The sequence below is a fragment of the Chroicocephalus ridibundus genome, chromosome 1, assembly GCF_963924245.1.
Source record: "Chroicocephalus ridibundus chromosome 1, bChrRid1.1, whole genome shotgun sequence".
In the NCBI taxonomy this organism is placed as follows: Eukaryota; Metazoa; Chordata; class Aves; order Charadriiformes; family Laridae; genus Chroicocephalus; species Chroicocephalus ridibundus.
Window position 1 is genome coordinate 73,083,645 of NC_086284.1, and position 22,322 is coordinate 73,105,966.

The following is a 22,322-nucleotide window of genomic DNA, read 5'->3' on the forward strand; positions in this document are numbered from 1 at the left end:
CCCTTTGACTTCAGATCTCTCGAGTTTCAAAAACCTAACCAAAGAGCATTAACATTCTGCTGCTGTATCTTTACAGGATAAATTACAAATGAGAACAGTGAGTGCACCTCGGAAGTGATGGTCTTTCCTTTGGATGCTTGATATTCTATACAGCTAAGTGCTGCCTTAAGACTGATGGAAAACTTCTTCTCTATGCTTGATTTACAGTCTATCTGGAGGTAAAAAAAAAAGTGCATTTAATACTTTTATTTCCTTGTTCTCTTTTAATTATTTTTTGGCATATCCAGGCTGCAGTCCAGGAAAAATGCAAGTTTTGTGGATACATTTATCGACCCTTGCATTGTGATTTAGTAACATACATCATCTGGTACTTACTTGTACATCCTAAAAAACCAGTAAGGGAAGATGTTGAGCACATGTTCTAAAATAAGTATATGCTTTAAACATGCCATTAAATTGTAGCACTTGTTTTTCTCCATTTTCTAGATTTTTCCATTTCCTTTCCTGGAGTTTTAATTCCTTTGGGGCATATCCTAAAGTCCTTACTCAGACAAAACCATTTTTCTATTTACTTTGTTTAGGTTGAAAACTGCGTGAGGCAGTAATATCCTCAAGACAAGCACTTTCTTATCATTTAGGTCTGCAAAGTTAACATTTTTCTGACACAGTAACTATTGACTAAAATAATATTAAGGTCACCAGCCCTTTTCTGGCAGGGATTTTCTTAAAAATCCAGGGAGGGCTCCAGATTAGTAGTCACGGTGTTTATACAGGTCTTATGCATGATGGCTCATATGCGCTCAATTTTTGTACTGCTTACGTTTAAAAAACACAATGAAAACAGTCTTAATCCTGCATAGAGACCAAGCTTGTGGTTTCCACACTCTCATCAATTCTGTTCAGACAATTGAGCACTTTGGAAGTTAAATTCTCCTTTGTTACTTTCCGCTCTGGTTTTGCACTTTTTCCTTTGAATTTTTTTCTCGTGTTTGCCTTTCCCTCCATATTTATGCCTTTATCTCAGGCTGTTGGGCTGTGGGCTGGCTCCAGTATCCAGGAAATAAGTTAGGAGAGCGCTCAGCATTTGATCATCACCACGTTTTGTGACATTCCACATTTTTTTGGTCCCTTCAATACTGATGAAATTTATAAGATGCCAGGAGGGGTCTCTCGGATTAAGCTGTTTTCTTGTGTATTAAAGGGCTGTCATGGAACATTAACCGTGAGACATCAACTAAATGGATTGAGACTTTAACACAAGGTTGACGACCTGAAGGTGGAATTCGGTACCCTTTCTCCCAGGAGAGCTGCTTTATGGCTCTGCAAGTATTTTCAGTTCATTCATCGGGACTACTTGTAAAATCACAGCGTGATTAAAGGGGCCAGAATCTGTCCCTGCTGACAAAAGATTATTTTAACACTTAAGGTTTCCTTTGTGCAGCTTTTGCTTTGACTAGTGAGCACTTCATCAGGTGAGTCATCCCATTTCACTGGGACTAAAGCTTGCACAGCTTGATCCATCAAGATTTATGGGTATGCATGTGTAGACCCCATTAAGCTACGCCACTGAAGTGAAGGACACAGCTTTGGAATAATGAGGTATTCACTGGGAGCAAGTAATATTAGACTGGGGCTAGAAACCCATTGTGAGCATGTTGGCAAAGGAGGCAATTCCTCTGAAAAAGGATCTGAGCCAGGTAATATTCTGTGCAGCCAAGCCTAATGTTCAAGCAGCTCTTTCTGGAGTGGAAATCAGAAGCCTGAACCATGTGTCCCACGTAGTACAAGGGGGAAAGCAGGCCACCTTGGGGTAGGATTCACAACCCAGAAGGAAAGAGTTGTTGCCTAAATGCAGAAAGGACTGGGGCTTTGTATTCCCACCTTACAGATGGCCCTAACCACAGCCCTCAGTAAGGCACCGAAGCGTCAGAGTCAGGTAGGGTTTCAAGCCACCCTTCTGCTCTGCACTTCCTCAGGGACATGCATTTCACCCGCCTGGTGAACTGGCAATTCTGCATCTGGAGTGCTCAAGGCCACAGACAGTGGGCCAGCCAAATGGCTCATGGCCGCCAAACAGAGGAGGTCTTTCTCCTCTCCTGCTCCTCCTGCTCTGCTCATCCCTGCTCCTTCTGTGAGCTGGTTCAATTCTGTAATTTGGGGGGGGAAGCCATCTTTTCCTCTTTTTTTTTAATTATTTTCTGATGTAGAGACCTGAAGGGGCTTCTGCAGAAGTCTCACTAGGTCGGATAGCAGAAGGCAACTGGCAGAAGTGCACAGCTAGGAGTGGGGGACAAGGGCTGGCAAGCTGTCGTTTGCCAGACTAGGGGTGCAAATGGGACCAGCCATCCACCATTTAAGTGCACTCGGTGATAGAGGGGGCTTAAATAAACTGTAGCCTGTTGTGAAACCTCGCCTTTCATCCTTCGGTAGATCTGCCTGCGAATCCTCCCAGTTGCTCACACGCTTCCCTCCACGACCTCGCAAGGGGCCCAATCGTGTCAATTTTGTCCCGAAAAATTAGAAACTGATTTAGGGAAGAAAACCACCACCTTTGCCAGGCAACAATGACAGTGTTATTCTGAGTACTAACAATATCAGAACAACTATACAAAATCCCATAATTAAATTGAAATTGTTTCATTTTAAATTAAAATTAATAACATCTTTCTGGAAGGTTGCAAAATCAACTTAAACTAAATGCTTATCAATTCTATTTTATTTCTTGTCAAGCCTTCCTTTCATCTCACACTATGAACCACAGAAATGCCGGAGTTTTTCCCTCAGACTTTGATCATTGCATTACCATGACAACAGTGTATTTACTGTAGCTATAATAGATGGACTTCAGATGTTAACCAGGTCCCTCAAAAGTCCACGGGGGAGCTTTTGGTCTCCATATACCAGGATAAATGAAAGAATGACTCTCTTTACTGAAGAGCTATCTAACAGGTAACTTATATTTGCTTTCAATTTCTGCCTGCTCTTTTAGCAAAGTCCTCTGCCTTCCACCAGTTACACTACTGACTATTTTAATTATATGGAAAAATAGGTCAAACTTTTATTTAGCAACTTGTTTTCTTTTTTGCTGACTGGAGCCCGTAATCCAGCAAGTTAATGCATCAATCTGACGGGATGTGACGTATGGACACTGCGAAGGCTTTTATTCTTACTGTTTACATTATTCTTCTTTTCAGAGCCTTCCAGCCTTGCACAGCAGAAGAGGAATGCGTAAATCGTTATTCTTAAACAGCTCGCAACTAAAGGATGATATTTTGCATACATATAGGTTTGGAGCGTAAAAATATATGATAGAAACAAAATCTATTACTCTCCTGAAGACATTGATGCATGAGAGTAATCAAGTCACTTCGACAATAAAAATCACTTCAAACTTCAATGCAAGTTTTAATACCTTGTTGAATTACAGATATAATACAAACCAGTCCATGCAACTCCAACTCAGCAAGCAAGAAGCAACATCATTATAGCAAGATTCTTAAAGTCTGTATTTTTCTTAGTTTAAGGACCATATGTATAAACAATAAAATTCCTTTTGCACAAATTTTTTTAGAGCAAATTATAAATATACATAAAAAGTTCCATGAATGCCTGTCAATCTTCTTCTAAAAGACATAATTAGAAGATCAGAAAACTAATTGCAAAGTCTGTTTAATATCAACAGTTTGGTTACATACAGACAATCTTGAAATAATTCATATCGAAAAGAAGAACTGTGGAAGCTTTATATAGTTCTGAACATGAACAACTGATATTTTGTAAGGTATAAAAGTAGTTCTTTAAAATTAAAATTATATCACTAAGGTAGTCATAAAAATTACTTGAGCTATCAGTAAGAAAATTTCTTTATTAGTTAATTTAAATGAGTTAGAATTTTCAATTAAAATCTCGAAAGGCTGTTTTAACCATACCAAAACAGGTATCATTGCAGCAGAAACACCTGAAAACAAACAAGAAAGTAGCATTGTGGGCCCAATATTTATTATTTCTGAATTACGTACATTTCAAAATACAAATTACAAATTCTATGTCAAATTTAATCCTTTAAACTTGCTTATTAGCTGTATAACTTACTAGAAACAAAGTTTCCAGGGAAGTACTTTGCAATTAAACAAAATTCCTACCTCAAGCTTCCTGAACCACAAAGTCCCCCTTTTTAGAACAGGTAAAGAGGCCAAAAATGCCTGTTGAGTCAAAGCAGAAGAAAGTGGTGAACAGAAGAAGGTGCATCAGGAAACAGGCATCTAACAGCCGCAGCGCAGCCCCAAACCTCTGGGTCATAAAGGCAAAATTTTGGTCACATTGAAGTTCAAAGGAGTCAGAATCTCATCCTAAACGCACTTCTCACTGCCTGCCTGGTGCCCAGTAGATCTGAACCCAGCAGCTATGGGTTCCCATTAGGAATGCCCTGGTGTGGAAAGCTCAGCCACCATGCACCGCCTGCTGCGGCACACAACCGGCCATGACCCAGATGTATCTTTGTGTTGTGCTCATCGTGTTCTTCCAAATTATCTTCTGGGCCTCTTAGCAGCTAAACTAATTGAATGAGGCAGTGCTGTTAGTGGTGGCAGCCTCTGATCATGTCCACTCCCTACCTATGGTAGGTACCGTGACACTGCCCTACACGATCGTACTTCTTACTATGTCATACTACTTAGCCCTGTTTTTGCACATAACCACTTGTAGCCAGCAGAACTACAAATGAGCTTCATTTTTCCATTTTTCCTCTGACCCAAAGTTAAACGATAATTTGAAGAGAAAAGGGAGGAGCTCCTCTAAGAAAAGCTTTGCTCAGTAAACGCACCTACAGCTTTGCAGAATGATCAAGGAGAAAGTCTGAAGTCTTCAGGGTTTTATTAAGATTCATGTATTTGGCTGCAGGAAATAGGAATTTTATTCAGGGCTAGCCTCATGGTACCTTCCTCACCTCTTGCCTTTTCTAGGGAGTGGTGTGGGGACAGTGCCCGCCAGGAAGACTTGCCTGGTTCTTCCAGTTACGAGAACCTTTCTCCATTACGCAGAACGTTTCCGTCATCAAACCACCTGGGCTGAAAGTTTGCAGTCTGGTGTCTGCCTTGGAATTATAATTATTCCTGATTTCAGCCAAACGAGTTAAGAAGAAGAGAAGGTATGTTCTTGAGAAAAGTTAGTCCTTGCTTTGCAGGTGTGTGGGCTCTTTGCAACAATGCTACCCCCATTTACACATCCGCCTGGATTCACCAACGTTTAATAAAACTGAAGTCGTTACCCTACTACATGGACACTAATGTTGTCATTTCAGACTAGGTTTAGGCCAGGCTAAGGTAGCATTGCTGGCATAAAAAGTGGTCACATCCTTTTCCCGCCCCCCCCAGCCTTTGCCTGGAGTTGTGCAGGGACTCAGTGAACTGATTGGGAGCTGCCAGCAAATTAACCTGACTTAAAATGACCGGCAACGGCAAAACAAAAAAATTATTTGATCATAGTGTGATCATTAAATCATTAAGTACTGAATCATAATGAATATGCAGGAAGTGAATAAATTAAAATTACACAGGCAGGCTTAATGATACTATTTCCTAATTTTTGAGTGCTCGACTTTGCATCCATAGTGGTTACACTTAATGCACTTTCTGTGACTTTGCTAGGTTTTTCAAAAAGTGAAAAACCTCATTACTTGGCATCGTCACAACATTTCCAAAACATCCGCAGCCTCCCTGTCCCTTCAGCTAACACGCTGTGGCTGCTGGAGCGGTCATAGGGTCCCACTGTAGGAAGGGACAAGGAGGAGCAGTGAGAGGCAGGGATGAGATGCTCTCCCACTGGGCTTTGAGGCAGAAGAGGAGCACCAAGTCTGCCAGCACCAGGCTCTCCTCCCAGGTGCCCACATGAGCGAGCAGCCCCTGCCTGTCCCCCTGACCTCCGGCCTGACAGCTCCTTCTGTACCTCAGACTCCTCACTCCAGCCCCACACTTTAGGACGAGCATGTGCTCATCTTTATTTCTGGCTTTCCAGTTCCCAAGTACTTCCCAAGAAACTCTGAGCATCACCCCCTGCTTTCCAACCCCACTTTCAGTTTTTGCTCAGTCCAAAGACCTCCTTGCCTTCTTCTCCAACCTCTTTCTCCCCACTCTGCTGCACTCATGTTGCTGCCCTGACCTTCCTCTCCCAGGCTCAGCTCCATGCTTGCTCCCTTTCCCACACTGTGGACATGTTTGTTCACAACACCCTCTCCTTACCCAAGCTTGTACTAGGGTTCTTTCTCCATCCCTCCTCTCTCCTTTCTCCTCACTGACATGGACTGCAGATCAAATTTCCTTGCCTTCCTCGCTCCTCATCCGCTGTCTGTGTTTCTTCTCCTGCTGGTCATCATTTTCTACTCCATCCACTCTCTGTGTTCCCTCTTATGCTGGTCCATTTTCCTCCCCAGCTCACTGTCTCCTTGCTTGACCTATACGACTTCCCTCAGACAGTCTCAGCCCTGCCTCCATTTCTTCACTCGCCAGCTCCCCTCAGGACAAACCCCATCCCCACTTCTCTTGTCCTGCAGGACTCTCACATGAAAAATGATCAGCGGACACTGTAAAGTGGCTTAAACCCACACCGGTTCCAAAGGAAACCCCTCTTTCCTCCTTTGACTGCACCATGACCATTTATGTGGCTGCACAGTGAAACAGCTTAGGAAAACACAACAGCTGAAAATTAACCCATCCACACACAGAAGAAGTTAAATTTCAGCACGATCAGCTTCCTGCTCCAGCCCACTGCTCCAGGACAAGGGAAATAACATAAATGGGTCTCCAGAACTGGGAGTAAGATCACCCTTTGCAGTAGCAGGAGAGATATAAATGAATTAAAGCAGTCTTGCAACTATGGCTTTAGCAAAAATGGGTAAGATTTGATAAAGAATGGAAAATCAGTCTTCAATGGAAGAATATACTATGGGGGCAGTGCTGTCTGAGCTCATGCCATAAATGTCTTACGACTCCCTAATTATTGCTTTGTTCCTTAAGACCATTGTCCCGCAAGAGGTGTCGCATTCTGGCAGGGTGAGAGGAGTTTCACATCAAACAAACTTCTCCCAAAGAAACCCGTAGACTAGCTGGGAAACAAGACTATGGGGAAATACCCCAAAAATTTATCAATTCCAGATTAAAATGCAGAAAAAAAGGCTGGCCTGAAGTGAGCCACTTCCTACCTTACAATCCCTGAAAAACATGCAACCTCTACTGTAGCCACGCTTCTGGTTGAATTGCAAGAGGAAATGCAACAATTAAGGCTATTCATCAGACAATGTTTTCGAATATCGATATTATATTTAGGTGTAGTCTGCATTTCAAATTTCGGGTGGTATTGTCAGTGAGGAATGTGGAAAAACCTTCAATGAACCCTACGTTGGGAACACCTTTGTGCCAACGCTACTATACTCCCCCGACACATCGTTTTACTGGGATGGCTCATTCTGCTTGTGGAAACAGTTTAGTTTTGCCAGTAAAGTAACTGCATATAATACGTATCTGCTAGAGAAAGTTACCACTGCGCCCTTACTTGTATTATTGTCAGCAAAGACCTTCAACAGCAGACAAGACCTGGCTTGCCAAAATGACCTTCCTGCAGAAGCACTTCTGAACTCGTTCTGCAGTGCCTTTCTCTTTCCCTCTCTGTGTTGCAAAACATTAATCTAGATTCATAATTCAGATCCTCACAGGAAGCAAAAAAGGTTACATCAGCGCCTGAATCAATTTAAGTTCTGCAGGCAAAACTGTGAACCAACATTTTTCATGAATAAAGGGGCTAGAAAGAGCCAAAAAGTTTGGGTATGTGTTCACTGCTGACTAACACTTAGTAATTTTCAGAAATCTTCCGTGGCTGCTGCAGTCTGAGTAATCCTGAGAGGACTTCGCGTACAGCACCGCCTTTACACACACATCGCCCAAAGTATTCTGCAAAAGAATGCCGTCCTCTTTTTGGGGTGCCGGATTGGGTAAATCTTAAAACTGCTAGACATGAGGTCACAGAACAACCAAACCGATTTTAATTCTAAACCTACTTCAGATCATCCAAGCCCTACGCAGAGTAAGGCAAAACGAAGAGAAACAGGAGGACGAATGGGCAGATGAAAGTCAAAAGTCCAGGCCTGCTCCTCTTCTTGGGGCCACATCCAGACAAAAAGCTGCCCCCCAGAAGAACAAGGCCCCTTTGTAGACTGCTGGTTTTCGGACGGTACGTCCCACTTCCCTGTGCTACCGCGGTGACTGCTCCCTTTCCATCCGACCCATCCTTGCTGCGCTCTACGTGAGTCAGACGGGGGACCTACTCAGCCCTTAAATATGTGCTTAAGTCTTTCCATATTCAGAAGAAAAGCTCAGATGAGATTCTGAGCAAATGGGTAATGAAAAGCATGTGCCCAAGTGTTTACCTGATAAAGCTGCTTTGCTGAATCTGTGCTAAAATGTCAAGCGCGCGTCAGGCGAGCTCAGGATCTTCCACAGCGCTCTCACTCACAGAGCTATGCCATGAAAGATGCCGCGTCCCCAAGGAGGAAAACTTTTTCCTGGAGAGCAGCCCAGAACGAAAGGAGCCATCAGATCAAAGATAAGTCTTACCTCCCCCACGACACCCCCCACTTCCCCAAACAGCAGATCAAGGCGGAGGAGGTCTAGAAAAAAAAGGAAAAAAAAAAAAAAAAGATTCTTTTTTCTATCTATCTGAGAAATGAGAGGTTCTCCCATCTCCCACTTGGTTTCTCCAAGCCGTGCAGCTAGGAGCAGTCTGTTGCTTGCTTGGAAGCTCCTAGACAGTAAGATAGGAAGTCAGGGAGTGCAGGAGTCAAGTTATTTATTGACACCTCCCGCTTCCAAGCCGCTTCACAGCTTGGCAGTGGCAGGAGGGTTTTGAGACTGACCACAGCAGGCTGACCTTTCCTCCTCCACAGGCAGAACGGTCTCCAGCCCCTGCCATTCAAGAAGCTATGGATACTTTTGTTCGTTGGCCGTTATTCATTAGATTTGGGAGACCGAGCTGTTTAAGCTGAAACTTCTTAAGGTGAAGAAAAAAATGCTGCACATTTTACATTACCTCTTGAAAATATGAAAGCTTGCTGCAATCGTCAGATACAATATTTATGAATTGGTCTTTCAGCCAAAACCACTTTTGCATAAGGATACACAGCTGCCGGTACCCAAAAGTATGATACTTCCCAAATATATCTTTGCCATTTTTAAAATCATTCCAGAGGCTTGAAAATAACATTTCTTTCATCGTAAGTGAAATCTCTAGTTCTGATGTTTCAAAGACAGTCTGAAATTAGCTGGGTTTTGTTTGTGTTTGTTTGTTTGTGCACAAGAATAATTGATTAAATCAGCACAAGCGCAACTGATTATACACTCTAAGAAGAGTACTGAGGAATTCAGCTGCAGAACTAGCAGCATTGTGAAGAGCCGTACCCAATTTTTATGCTTACATCTCCTACATGGAATCCCCTCTTAATTATACAGTAGCAAACTTGAAATGTGTCATCACCTCCCACCACTGGATATCTAGATTTTGAATGAATGTAACCTGCATTTTTCAACATTTCTAAGGAAATTTTTTTAAGAGGTCTCTTTAAACTTTTTTTTTTCCTGAAAAGGCAAAATTTCCATAGAAGAATATTTAAATACTCATGACTTACAATGAATGTCAGCCTTCTTTCATTAACCAGCATAATGACCCCTAGCAGTCTCACACTGAGAAAAAATCTGCAGAGAAATATGCCAAGTCTTGTGCCAATTAGGACTTTGAAAATATATATATTATAGACCGGGAAACAAAATGTGATATTCAAAGTTAAAAATTGAACTTATTTCCTTAGGTCCTCTGAAAAATAATCTATTTTTAATGGAAATTGAAAAGCTATCTTTATCAAGTTTCACATTCAGTCTACAACAATAAATCTATTGTTCAGATGTGGTTTAAATTGTTCTTTGGAAGAAGAGGGTTTTGAGAAAATCAAATAAAAATTGCATTAAAGAAGAAGAAATGCCTTTTTAACTGGAATTACTCTATATATGTAGCCTGTAGTTTTTGATACATTTTAGGTTTGCCGGAGTAACAGGCAATTGGACACCATGAAAAATTATTTGCAACCATTACAATAGGAGAAAATGTGTTTGCTTATTTAAGGGAGAAGAAGCAAGTTTAGCATTATGCCTTTTACTTTAAGAAGTATGTCTGCAGGGATCCAGATGCTAAGAAACGGTAAGCTGATGACATTGGTTGGAAATGCCACGCTATACATTAAGAAGCCATACACCTATTATTTATTTCACAAGCACGAATTAGGTCTTGTGGAAAAGCACTTTGAGTTTCAGTCAGACTTGCAAGAAAATAACAATACTTGGCACTTTCAAAACACTTTCCATCTGAAAAATGCAAATAATTAGGAGGTAGCAGGGAGGGAACCGAGACATTGTGCAGGTCACCAATGGACCTGGGACATCCAGGGAAAGCTCCAACGCTGCCAGGCATTGCACAGATGGAAGCAAAGTGCCTGCGGTGCACAAGGTACTGCTTAATGTATCCTAACCACCCAGAGGGATCAACACCCCAAAAAGCCTTTGCTGCCGCTCTTCTTTCTGCCAATGATATATTTAGCACCCCAGAGCCCCCCGCTTCATGCCCCCCTCAAATACCCGCCTATGAATGGCACCTAGAATTGATCACAGCCAACAATACTCTGTAAAGCTGCCCTAGTTTACGGATTAGAGAAGTGATGCACAAAGGCATTATATATGTGGCCTAAGCTCGTAACATTGCACAGTAGAAGAATTATGAATAAAACCCATTTCTTTGGAGATTTCCAGTTTTGTCGCCCTCAACAAAACCCCTTTTACACAGACTTCAAAATCCTTAAGTATTTTTTTCTGGCTGCAATACTATGCCAAATATTTATTTTATCAGTCCAAAACTCAATTTACTGCTGAAACCCTGCATGAATACTTCAGAGAAACTTCTAAGATCCTGCCCAGAAGAGGAGAAAAGATTACAGAGATGAATATCGTGCAAATAAATCTCTGTCTATACCACCAATCTTATGAACTGCTGCTTCGCCCTAAGGGAAGTTCCTGAATACAGGCACCTGTACATAGAAGGGGTCTAAACAAGCTAAATTAAATACCTGTAGACATGCATGATGTATATCAACTTTTTACAGTGCTGTAGTGAGTGGAGGTGAGGATAACAGAAGGATAACTGAAAGAGAGAGCGAGATAGTAAGAGGAGAGAAGAAAGGAGGGGAGGGCAGGGTGGGAAGCAGAAGGATCTAAGGCCTGACAGTAAAAATAAAAAAAGTCCCTAGTAAAGGAAGGTGAAGATCCAAAAATATAAATAGAAAAGAAAGAGAGGTAATAGTCAAAATACATGGTGAGATAAAAAAAATAAAATAAAAATTTAAAAAACCCCAAAACACAACGCTCCCCCCGCCCCCAAAACCCTCAAAACCAAGAAGCAGCAGAGAAAGTTTAGACCTTTCAGAAGCTCAAGCCAGAAATTCTTCGTCACGCCAAACTCTCCTTCATGTCAGTGGGAGTTTTGCCTTAATGAGGACAGCAGGATAGGCACCAAATGCAGCTTTATTTCTTATACATGAATAACAGCAAGATATAGCAAGATATTCTGTTATTGAAAAAGACGATGCATTTTTGAAGAAGTATGGATGTAAGGGGCTGTATAAATGTATATCGTGTATATGTATAACTGTAATTGCTACAACCAGCTGAGTTATATCAGTGTGCATCAGCTGACAACAAGGTCCTTTGTGCTGGAAAGAAAGAAAAAAGACGAAAAACTGACTTGCCCCACCTTGCAAACAATCAAATTAAAGGTCCAGAAAAACTTCCATTGACGTCACTGACAGCCCAGAAAACAAGCAAGATCCTCAGTCCTTCTTATAAAAACAATATAAATACGAGAGTGAATATGAGTGACCTATTTATTTTTTACCAGTATTGCTCTTCCTGAAATTGTTGGAAATGCACCCATCTGGTTCACAGAACTATTGTTTGATTAGGTTATTTGTGTGAAAGTATCTTTCCCAAATATTGTATTAATATGTTGAAAAGGAAGCATAAGATAAGTAGGTTGGCAAATAAAATGATCTGAAAGGTCCCTTCCAACCTAAGTGATTCTATGATTCTATAAAAATGTTCTTCTCGGCTTGGTAATCAAAGATAAAGCAAATTTAAAAAACTCCATGCTCATCTGAAGAACAGGATGACGATTCTACCTAACTAAGTAGTGGCCTTAATGGTCCATGTAGAAATCATATAGCCGTCTTCCCCTTTATGGATCATAAATTAAAGGAACTCTCACTGGAAATGTAATTGGCATGTGGGTACGTCTAATGCAAAGCCTTCAATTGAAAACCTTTTACTGTTTTAGATGTCAAAACCAGGAACAGACAAAATACCACAAGGAAAATCTGTAGAATTACCAATAAAAACAACAAGGCAGATATTTCGTATGAGAACTAGCCGAAAAATATCCCGGCTCCAGCTGATCCCATTGCACACTAATAACATTTATTATCGACAAGATTTTACAGGCATACCGTTCTTATGCATAATATGGGAAATAACGTGTCAATTCTCCATGACGTATTAATGAGAGGTGTCCCACCCAAATCAATAAGCCTAGGACACACTCGACGTTGGACTCATTCAGCTGCTGACCAAATCAGATAACCAGTAATGCTCAGGTTCTGCACGGTTACATCCACCTGTTGATGTAGAGATTACAGGTGGGAGCTGCCTTATTAAAATTGCTCTCCAGCTTCAAAAATTGACACACCTTAACAGAGGGAATTGAGACAAAACCAGTCTGGTCTGCTCATCAATGACAAAATGGTAATAAATAATCAAACCCAATTATTATTGTTTGCAGAGCTAAAATTATGCTTAAAGAAATTCAGTGCCATCTGTAAGCTTGTTAAAGTTGATTATGATTTTCTCGTGCTGGTTTTCTTCCTGTGATTGAATGGTATTGTCTATTTTTAAAAGAAAAAAAAAAAAAGCTGCCTGAATAATAAATTGTTTTTCCCAAGATAGAACAAACCATAGGGATGAACTTTAAGAATGGTTACCAAATTAGAACCGAGAATGAAAAACAAGTATTTTCCTGTTCAAGGTTTTGTTTTTAATGTGTTTTTATTTTTAACTGGATTGAGTGCTGATTACAGAAAATTCAAGGCTACCCGGACATCAGACTGCTCAATTGACTGAAAAGTTTGATGACTTCTCTAAAAAGTGAGGTCTGTGTGTGAAATTAAATCAGTATCACTGCTCCGAGATAATTTTGGGAGGGGGACAGGGGGGACGGAGCGGGAGAGGTTAATATTGCTTATTATATAACATTAAATGAGATCAAACAAGACGTGCAGGATTCAGGAGGGCTCTTGAAGCTCGGGTTGTTTCCCCGGTCTGCTTATGCAACCTCGGACACGCAGGCAGTGCGAGGGCCTGCCATTTTATTACATAAGGTAGCCCGAAAAATGTACAGCCAGGCCGTTGTGAGCTCCATTAAGGGCTGCATTGGAGCTTCTGTATCAGCCAGCGCTTAGAAATTTTAAGAAACGATCAGAAGGACTTAGACATTGCCGAGTTTGGGGTTGTTGCTCGTGTTTTAATAGCAACAGAACTCCTCTAAAAGCTAGCAAATATCATCAGCATGAGCTGCACTTCAGTACATTGTGCTTTGACGGTCGCTTAAGTGAACAGCAAGACAGTTTTCGGTTTAGCACAGCCGCGGTAAGCGCGATCCGGGGCTTTAAAATCTGCCTTTCCTATGATTAAGCAAATTGCCTGGTTTAGCAAACAGCAGTCAATGCAACGTTATTGTTTTAACCAGCGCTTAAGTGCAGTGGATAGCTGAAGACAATTCCTTTCCAACACATCCTCACATTCTCAGTTCAGGATTTCAAAGCCTGGTCTCGCACAGACAGATAAAGCTGTAACTACAGCAACACCGGGTCAAGAAAAATGACCACCTTGCCCCAAATCCTCTCCCTGACGCCGGGCAGCAGCACAGGCTGGGGGAGCCTGGGCAAGCAGGGCAGGCGTGCAGCAATATCACAGTCTCCCAGCGGAGACTTCTTCAGCCAGGCATTGTATCTTGGTATTCAATGCCTCTTGGTGGGATTGCTTCCGTGAATATAATTGCTTTCTGAACCTACTTGAACCCAGGCAGATAAGGCTGTCTATCCTCGCCATGCCTGCACAGCTCAGTAATAGGACACCAGGGAGCGAGCTTGAGCACTGTACCCTGCTTTCTTTTTTGCAGCACTGCTGAAGTTTTAGCTCATGCTCTGGCTCTGCTTTGGAGCACTTCAACTAGCTTCTTCAAGCTATCTCTTTCCACAGGAGATGTGCTATAATGGGGCCAGCCCTGAGAAGTGAAGGTGCAAACCACCAGGAGTCCCTTGGTCTTGGTTGCCCAGGGGGGCTGGATGCTGGCCCAATTCATTTTGCAGAGCAGACACAGCCAGGGGGACCACCTGGCTCGGCACCCCCTCTCAGCCGTGGCCAGAGACGGGTGCTGAGGAGTGAGTACAAGAACAAGGCAAACCAACGGTGATATTTCCTCAGGATATTCACCAAGCTTCCAAGAATTTGCAGCTCAAAACTTCCTAAGCCAGAGGCAGTGGTTTTGCATTTAATGGCCTATGATGGATTTCTCTTCCATGAACTCATCCAGTCACCTCATTAGCTGATGTAACCTCTCAGCATCCACATCCTGTGGTGAGGAGCTCGGCAGCCTGACCATGCCACGTGAAGAACCACCTCCTTTTGTTTCCATGCCGCAACTGCCTGCTTCACGCGATGCCCTCTGCTGCTGTCGCTGTGAACAGTCATTCCCAGTACGCCTTCTCCATGCTTTGCATAATTTTACACATTTCTGTTGCATCGCTTTATCAGCATTGTCACTCCTTGGGCGGGAGCCACTCTGTTCCTCTGATCACCCTTGCTGCCTCTCTCTCAGTCTCCTCCCTCGCCATTATAGACCTTCGAGGTGCGGGGATCAACAACACACGATACTGAAGATGTGGACTCACCACAGCTTATACAGTGAAATAATGGGATTATTTTTTATTGTTTTCCATTCTTTTCTTAATAATCCCTAATGTTCTACTTGCCTTTTTTTTTTTTTTTAACTCACAGCTGAGCATTGCATTGACTTTTTTCTGAGTTGTCCACGGAAGATTTTATCTAATTTTCTGCATCTTCAGTAACTTGTAGCAATGAATTTTTATGATTTTTCTTTGGGTCATATATACTTTCTTCTACTAGCTTTCAGCCTGACACGCATATTACATTCATCTGACATGAAGACACTCAAAGAGAAAAGGTGGTTGAAATGTCCCAGTAGATGATGCTCTATCATGCTGGCACTTCTTGTATGTTTTGAAATGACGAAGAGGTTTCATACCTGAACTTCCAAATTTCCATTCTGATCTCAAATGTACCTACAGTCAGATTTTTTATTTTGACTTTTTCCCCATATAATCATTTTACTTGGCTAGAAATCTTCTATTTTATGCACAGATCCCTAAGAACAGTGGTAAAACAGCTGAAAAACACCTTCTGTTATAATCAGGCCAGCAGAAGACCAGCTGTTTTACACCAACTTGTGCCCAAGCAGAAGGTGGTAAGATAACCTCCCTGTTCCCACCATTTACGTGGTCGGTTTTGGAGTATCTTGGGCATGCTACCTGATGCATGGGCACAGAAGAAAGAGATGGTGTTGCCCCAAAGAGCTTACAGGCAAAGGAGAGGACATGGAACAGCAGGCAGGTACTGACAGAGTACGGGGCAAAGCGCGTGGCAATACTCTTTCCTTGTGACAAAGGTCCAAGCTCACCAGTGAATTTTCAGACTGAAGAGGATTAAAACTAGTGTGGGGAGTGCCTAAGACTATTCCTCCCCAACGTGGCAGGCAGCGTGCAAGCTCTGCCATGGTCCTTGGATAAAGGAACGGAAATGTCTTTACCAAAGTGTAATTAAACACAACATTCTGGTTGGACTAAGCTGCGCTTCATGGTTTGCCTTCAGGGGGAAGAGACACAGGAATAGAAGCATACAAAACAATACTTGCCCCACTGCCCCCAAAATGTACATCAAATTTATTTGTACAAGGCCAAGAAAGCCATGCCCCCAAATCCCTAAGCCTAATCTCTGACATCCCTGAGCAAGACAAATCAAGGAGCAGAGGGTGAATCACGTCTGCAGTTTCTCACCTGCTAAGTTGGTGCATGAGCCTAAAGGACCCCATCCCTTCTCACCCCCTTGCCTTTCCCGCCCTGCAACTCTTATATTTCTGAATTCAGCTGGCAATGTACTGGTATATATCTTGTGTGGCCCGTAGCAGGTCACAACAAAGAGTAACAGCTTTAGTCCCTCACGAAAATCTGTGAAATACCAAAAGCGCCGCTACATAAACAAATCCACAACCATCTATGCATTCTGCTTAAATACTTATACATGGTGTTTCCTTTTCAAACTTCAGTAATCAGTCTCATAAAGGAAAAGTCAGTCTATCAATCAGCCGTTGCTGATTTCTGACTGAATTAAACTAGCTAAAATACAAATATTTTCATGGCCTCAGCCTAGTTTTTCAAAAACAATTTTTAATAAGATCAAGGATCAACAGAAAGATAAGTCAAATCTAGGAAAATTATATTTTATACAGATAATGATCCCTCTACAAAATCTGCAACTAAAGTGCATCTGCCCTGAGAGCCTGAAAGCAAAACTATAAGCACAAATGGAAGTTACTTAAATTCATCTTAGAAAGAAAGAAAAGCAACTAAATGAGCATAACATACATGTTTCACTCTAATTTTCAATTATATGGTATTTGCCAATCATGTATTGTAGAGTGATGTAAGCAATCTGATTGCTCAAAACTTAAGTTTGAGCACAGGCAATTATTGTTTAAATCATTATGCGAAATGTCCAATCCTTAAAGAATGCTAGAGCTACAAATCAAAACCACCAGTTGCTGATCTCAATTTTCCTACCTTAAATGAAGGTATTACAATGCAACATCAGTTTCATGATTACATACTATTATTTTCCATGGGGCTTCACTATTTCAATGTATTGTTAATATACTGAGCTATAAATTCTTCCTCCAGTTTAAAAACTGGAAAACCCACCCTAGCCTACTGCAGCAGTCACCGAGTCCATTAGGTTGAGTCCTTTAGGTCCACAGCATAAAAAAATCTAGTGTGAGACTTCACTGGGGCATATGAAGTTACTGTCCTGTCCATGGCAAACCTAGTGCTAGAAGGTGATGAGCAGATGCCATGGTGGACGCCTGAGACTGGTCCTGATGGCAGGTCCTGCTCCTTGGGGTGCTGCCTGATGACAGGGTACAGGATAAGGAGGAGAGCAAACACACGGGCTCAGCTCAACTCCAGAGCCTGGGCTCCACAATGGAGATAGCCTCTCTCCAGGTCCAAGGTCTGTAACCTCATGGCAAGGACACAGCAACAATTTCTGTGAGGGGACCACGGAAGGGGTGAAGAAGCAGTGGTACGGCGAAGAACACAGTAGGCAGTGTGAGGAAGAAGATGAGAAGAATGAAAAAGTAGTAGTACCATGACCTGATCATCAAAAGACTAGAATCTGCTGCTTTTGCAGGCTCAGATCTCCTGTTTGTGTCCACCACAAGTCTCTCACCATCTTTTTAGGCCCACAGTCTCTCACCCACCTTTTTCCTTCTATTTTCCTTTCCTTCTCCTTTCCTTGTCTGGTCTGGGTTTTCCACCTCTATCTACAGTTCCAGCCCTTTCCCTGCACCTTGTTGTCAAGCTTTGCCATCTATGACCCCACCAAGTCCTCTGACTTAATTGGAGGTCCCTGCTCTTCAGTTTCCCCATGCCTCCATCACCAATGCTTCTTCCTCTCCGTTCTAGTCCCACCACTTCTTGTCACCATGCATCTGAACTAAGCAGTTTCATCCTCCTTCTCCACCTTGCCTCCGCATCAGCAGGCACACCCTGCCACCAAAGACACTGAGACACTCGGCTGGGACGGTCTTCATGCTCCCTTCTTATGGTGCTCACCATAGCAGTAATATGTGGGGGAAAGTCCACTCAGACCTTCAGCCACCAACTGGAGCGCTCTCATTCTTCCCAGGAAGACGAGCAGTTGCTCAGCATGTAAGAATGCTGGGGCGTTCAGCGAGCTCCATGCTGAGAGTGTCTTCAGCAAGTGCAACGGCCAAGCCCTCAACATCCTTCCACCAAGAGCGCATTGTGACAAAATGATAACTGAGACAAATTCTGGAAGCTTTTCATAGGCTCAACATAAGGCACACCCCCGTCACAAGATTGATCCCAAGCCAAGTATCTTTTTCCTGCTCCAAAACACGAAGCCACAAGAATTCAACAGTCTTAATGAAAGTGTTTCTCAACATAGCCAAAAAGCGCAGATTCACAGAAGAAGAAAGATCAAGGTCTCCTAATGCAGGATGATGTATACGTAAACCATCTTCATCAGATATGTGGCCAAAGAATACATTTCCCTCTAACCACGTTCTCAGAAATAGCTGAAGCGTTTCAGCTGCAACTTCCCAAAGAGAGCCTGCCTTCAGCAAACACTCAACCTGGAAAATGTCAGCCTAGTTTTAAGCTTAGCAAATGCATAAGCACCTGAAAGCAGAGCATTGTACTGGAAAGCACTAGATAATTTTCACTGTGGACAAAGCTGCTGCCTATGATAAAATAACAACTGCTTCAAATGCTTTCGCATGCTCTAGGCTAGCAAATGGGGCAATAGCCGTAATTCTGCCAAGTCTAGTCTGTGGGTTCAATCCTGCACACATGCAGGGCAGCACCTTTTATTTGGGAAGGAACGCAATTTTAGGCGAGCCTACTGTCTCCAGGCTTTGGAGCAGGGCACAGAAGTGCTGACAGCTTGGGGAATCACCCTGGTGTCGGATACCTGGCTCTGGAAAACCTTCATTTTCACATGTTCAGGGGAAACAGTGCACCGCTTGGCAATTGTGAATTTGAATACTCCTGTTGCAGAGCAGCTCGGTCAATATTCATCTACAGAAATGTATGCAGGATTGGGCCCTCCGCCAGCCGACAGCTCTCAGCATCAGACACGGATCAGCGGATGAGCTGGCTAGGTCTGGAAACTGTGAACACTAATTGTTTAGTATCACCAAACAAACTAAACCCACGGTGGGATACAAATTAACATTTCACACCAGGGTAAGGGAGAGAGAATTTTCCAGTCCAAGAGGCGGCCACTTGTTGAGCTGAATGCTCAGGTTAGCCGTCCCGGTCCAAGGGAGCCCTACAGCCTTTCTGGAGATTTAGCACCGTGAAAAGATTAAAGTTCCTCTGCTGGCTGTAATGCTTATAACCGCTAATTATTTCTGAGTCACTTGAGTGAAAGTAAACTGCCATTCTGTAGACAGTTAAGGAGTAGGGGGGAAAGTTTCTGGATGAGCGTGCTTGTTAATTGACAAATCAGACCAGTGACCGCAGAGGAAAACACCGCCGCACAACTCTTGGTGAAAGGAGCCCCGTGTTGCCCCTCAGCTGTGGATTCAGCGTTTCCCTCCGTTCCGCACCCTGAAGGGAAACCAGCCGGCGCCCGGCGCAGGGCTCTCCCCAGCACACCACGCAACCTCTAACTCCCACCGGCAGCCTTCGCCCATTCCAAAATCCCACTGGTCTTACTGGAAGTTTTCCTTGACCAAACGCTGCCTGGTGAATGCGCGGACCCTGTTCCAGTCCAGCCGCAATGAACCCCCAACGCCACAAAACTGACAGCCCCACCAAAATGAGATGGGGAGGGGGACAGGCTGGGGGGCAACTTGTTTTTCCAAAGGGAGGGGACAGCCCGGCCGGACAACCCTCCCCACCACCATCTCCCCCCAGCCCGGCCGGGACAGAACACGCTCCCCACGGAAACTTTCCCGCGGCAGAGGCGATGCCACCCGGCACCCACCTCCGCCACCCCCGCGATGCGTGGGACGGAGGGGAGCTGGCCCCGATCGCCGCCGCGGGGGGGAGTGGGGGGGTGTCACGCGTGGGCGGGCATCCCGCGTGGGTGCCGCGGGCGGGAGCCTTCCCCCCCATCCCCATCCCGCGCGGGTGGGCGCCCCGCGGGGCGGAGAGGGAGGGCCGGGGCCGCCGGGCCGCGCGTTACCTGGGGTGCCGGTGCTGCGGGAGCGCGGCGGGGAAGCCCCAGCCGCCGCCGCCGCCGCCGCTGCTGCTGCTGCTGCTGCTGTCCGCGGTGGCCACCTGGGCGCGGGAGCCGCCGCCGGTGCCGGTGCCGCCGGGCTGGATGCCGCCGCTTTTCCGGTGCCTGCCGGTGCCGCTGCGGCAGCGGCCGCCGCTGCTCCAGCCGCGCAGGAGGCCGGCCTCGGGAGCCGGCAAACTCTTCCTCGCCGACGAGGAGCCGGGGACGCTGCCCGCCTCCTGCCTGCCGCCGGTGCCGGTGCCGGTGCCGTGTCTCATGGTGCGCGGGGTCGCCGCATGCCGCGCTGCCGCCGCCCCGGGCGCCGCGGGACCCAGGCGCGGCGGGGCCAGGGGCTCGGCCGGCAGCGGGAGGCCGCCGGGAGCCCGGGCTGCTGCGGGGGGGTGAGGAGGCCGCGGGCCGGGGGGGGGGCTGCTGGCCGGGGTTGCCGCTGGGGCATTAAGTTGGACGCGCGGCCGGGAGAGGCAGGGCGGGCGCGGGGGCTGCGGGGCCGATAGTTCTCCGCGAAGTTGGAGCCCGGCGGGCAAGGCGGGGGCATCCTCTCCGACGGCCCTTCATCGCCGCCCGCCGCCGCTCCCCCCCGCTTCTACCCCCCCTCCCTCCGCGGCCGCCGCCGGGCCGCCGCCCCGCGCCCTCAGCCGGCCCCGAGCCCCGCGCCCATGGGCAACCGCGGCCCCGGCGGCTGGCGGCGGCTCGCCCGCCCGCACCGGCTTCCTCCGCCGCTCGCTCGCCTTCCCCGGCAGGGAGGGAAGGGAGGGGAGAGAAAGGAAGGAGGGGGAGAGCCCAAACCCGAGGCCGGTGCGCAAAATGGGTCAGGGAGGGGGAAAGGGAACCCGGCGCTCGCCTCCCCCCTCCCCGCAGCGGGCTCCGGGAGGGCCGGGCTGGGGCGGTGGGAAGCGAGAGGGCTGCGGAGGAGCTCTCCCGCCCCGGCTCCCTGTGCACAAGTGCAGGGAATGTTCCACTGACCTACATATTTTTCCAAACATACGTGACCTTTTTTTTTTTCTCTCTCTCTCTCTCTCTCTCGTTCTGTGGGAGGAGACAGGCGAGGATCCAAGAAAAGGAGAAGCTGGAAAGAGAACGAAAGGGGAAGCGGGGGGAGAAAATAAAATAATAAAAAACCTCAACCAAAACGCCGGCCCCGCATCAAGGATGGTTTCACAGCGCCTCGAGCAAACCCCGTCGCGTTTACATATGTCGGTAGCGACATCCCCGCGCTGCACCGGCGGCCGCCCCCACAGCCTGACCCCGGCAGACCCCGCCACGCCACGCCACGCCAGGGTCCCCGCCGGGCAGGGCTGCGCCCAGGTGCCCGGCCGCCGGCTCCCGGGGCGTCCCGGCGGGACCCCGGCTCGGCTGGGCTTGGCTGGCTGGGATGGGGACGCCCTGTGGGGGGGGACGACGACGGGGACACCCAGCGCCCTGCCCGCGCCCGCTCCCCCGGCGGCGGCGGTGGTCGCGGGAGCCGAGCGGGAGCGGGACAGGGCACGGCGCTGCAGCGGGGCGGGCTGCCGGCCTCCCCGGGCACGGGCAGGAGCTCCCGGTTTGGTTATGCAACGCCGCACCGGCAATTAGAGCAAAACCTTGACAGAGAGCTCTTTTTTTTTTTTTTCCCTTGTTGTAAAGTAGGTCATTCTTTTTATTCCCCACTTTGCATTATTTTTTTTGCCTAATACTCCTCCTGCAAAGTGGCCAGTGAGCGATAAGGAAGTGTGCTGCAGCCCGGGAGGAGCTGTTGATTCCGAGCCTTGCTTTCGCCTCGCCGGGCATTCCTGCCGACTTCGGACGGCGGCGGGGAGCGGGGTCTGGGGTTGCCTTTCTCCCCCAGGGAGGGCAGAAATGGCCGGGGAGCGGGGGCACGCCTTGGGCGCAGCCCGCCGGTATCCCCGCCGGTTCCCAAATCCCGCTCCCCCTGCTCCTCCTGCCCGCCACTCCCGGGCCCCGCCGGCTACTGCCCTCCCGCCCGCTGTCCCCCTCGCACCGCCTCTGCAGCCGCGGCTTGCCGGCACCGATGTGCCCACCCGGCCAAACACCCTCTTCTCCCCAGTGCTGTGCCGCAAAGAAACACCT

General features: G+C 46.1%; 1 protein-coding gene across 3 annotated transcripts in view; it reads right to left on the reverse strand.

Annotated features, from left to right (window-relative positions):
* The window catches only part of NPAS2 (neuronal PAS domain protein 2), a 109,342-nt gene extending 87,635 nt beyond the window's left edge, over positions 1–21,707 (reverse strand). The window contains exon 1 of one of the 3 annotated variants that reach the window (XM_063339482.1): positions 20,202–21,705. In XM_063339482.1, coding sequence (XP_063195552.1) covers positions 20,202–20,512 — 311 coding nt within the window. In that variant the 5' untranslated portion in view covers positions 20,513–21,705. Of the gene's footprint in view, positions 1–20,201 lie in introns of all 3 variants that reach the window. The other 2 variants (XM_063339476.1, XM_063339491.1) reach the window with 2 other exon arrangements.
* Between the last annotated feature and the right edge of the window lie 615 nt (positions 21,708–22,322).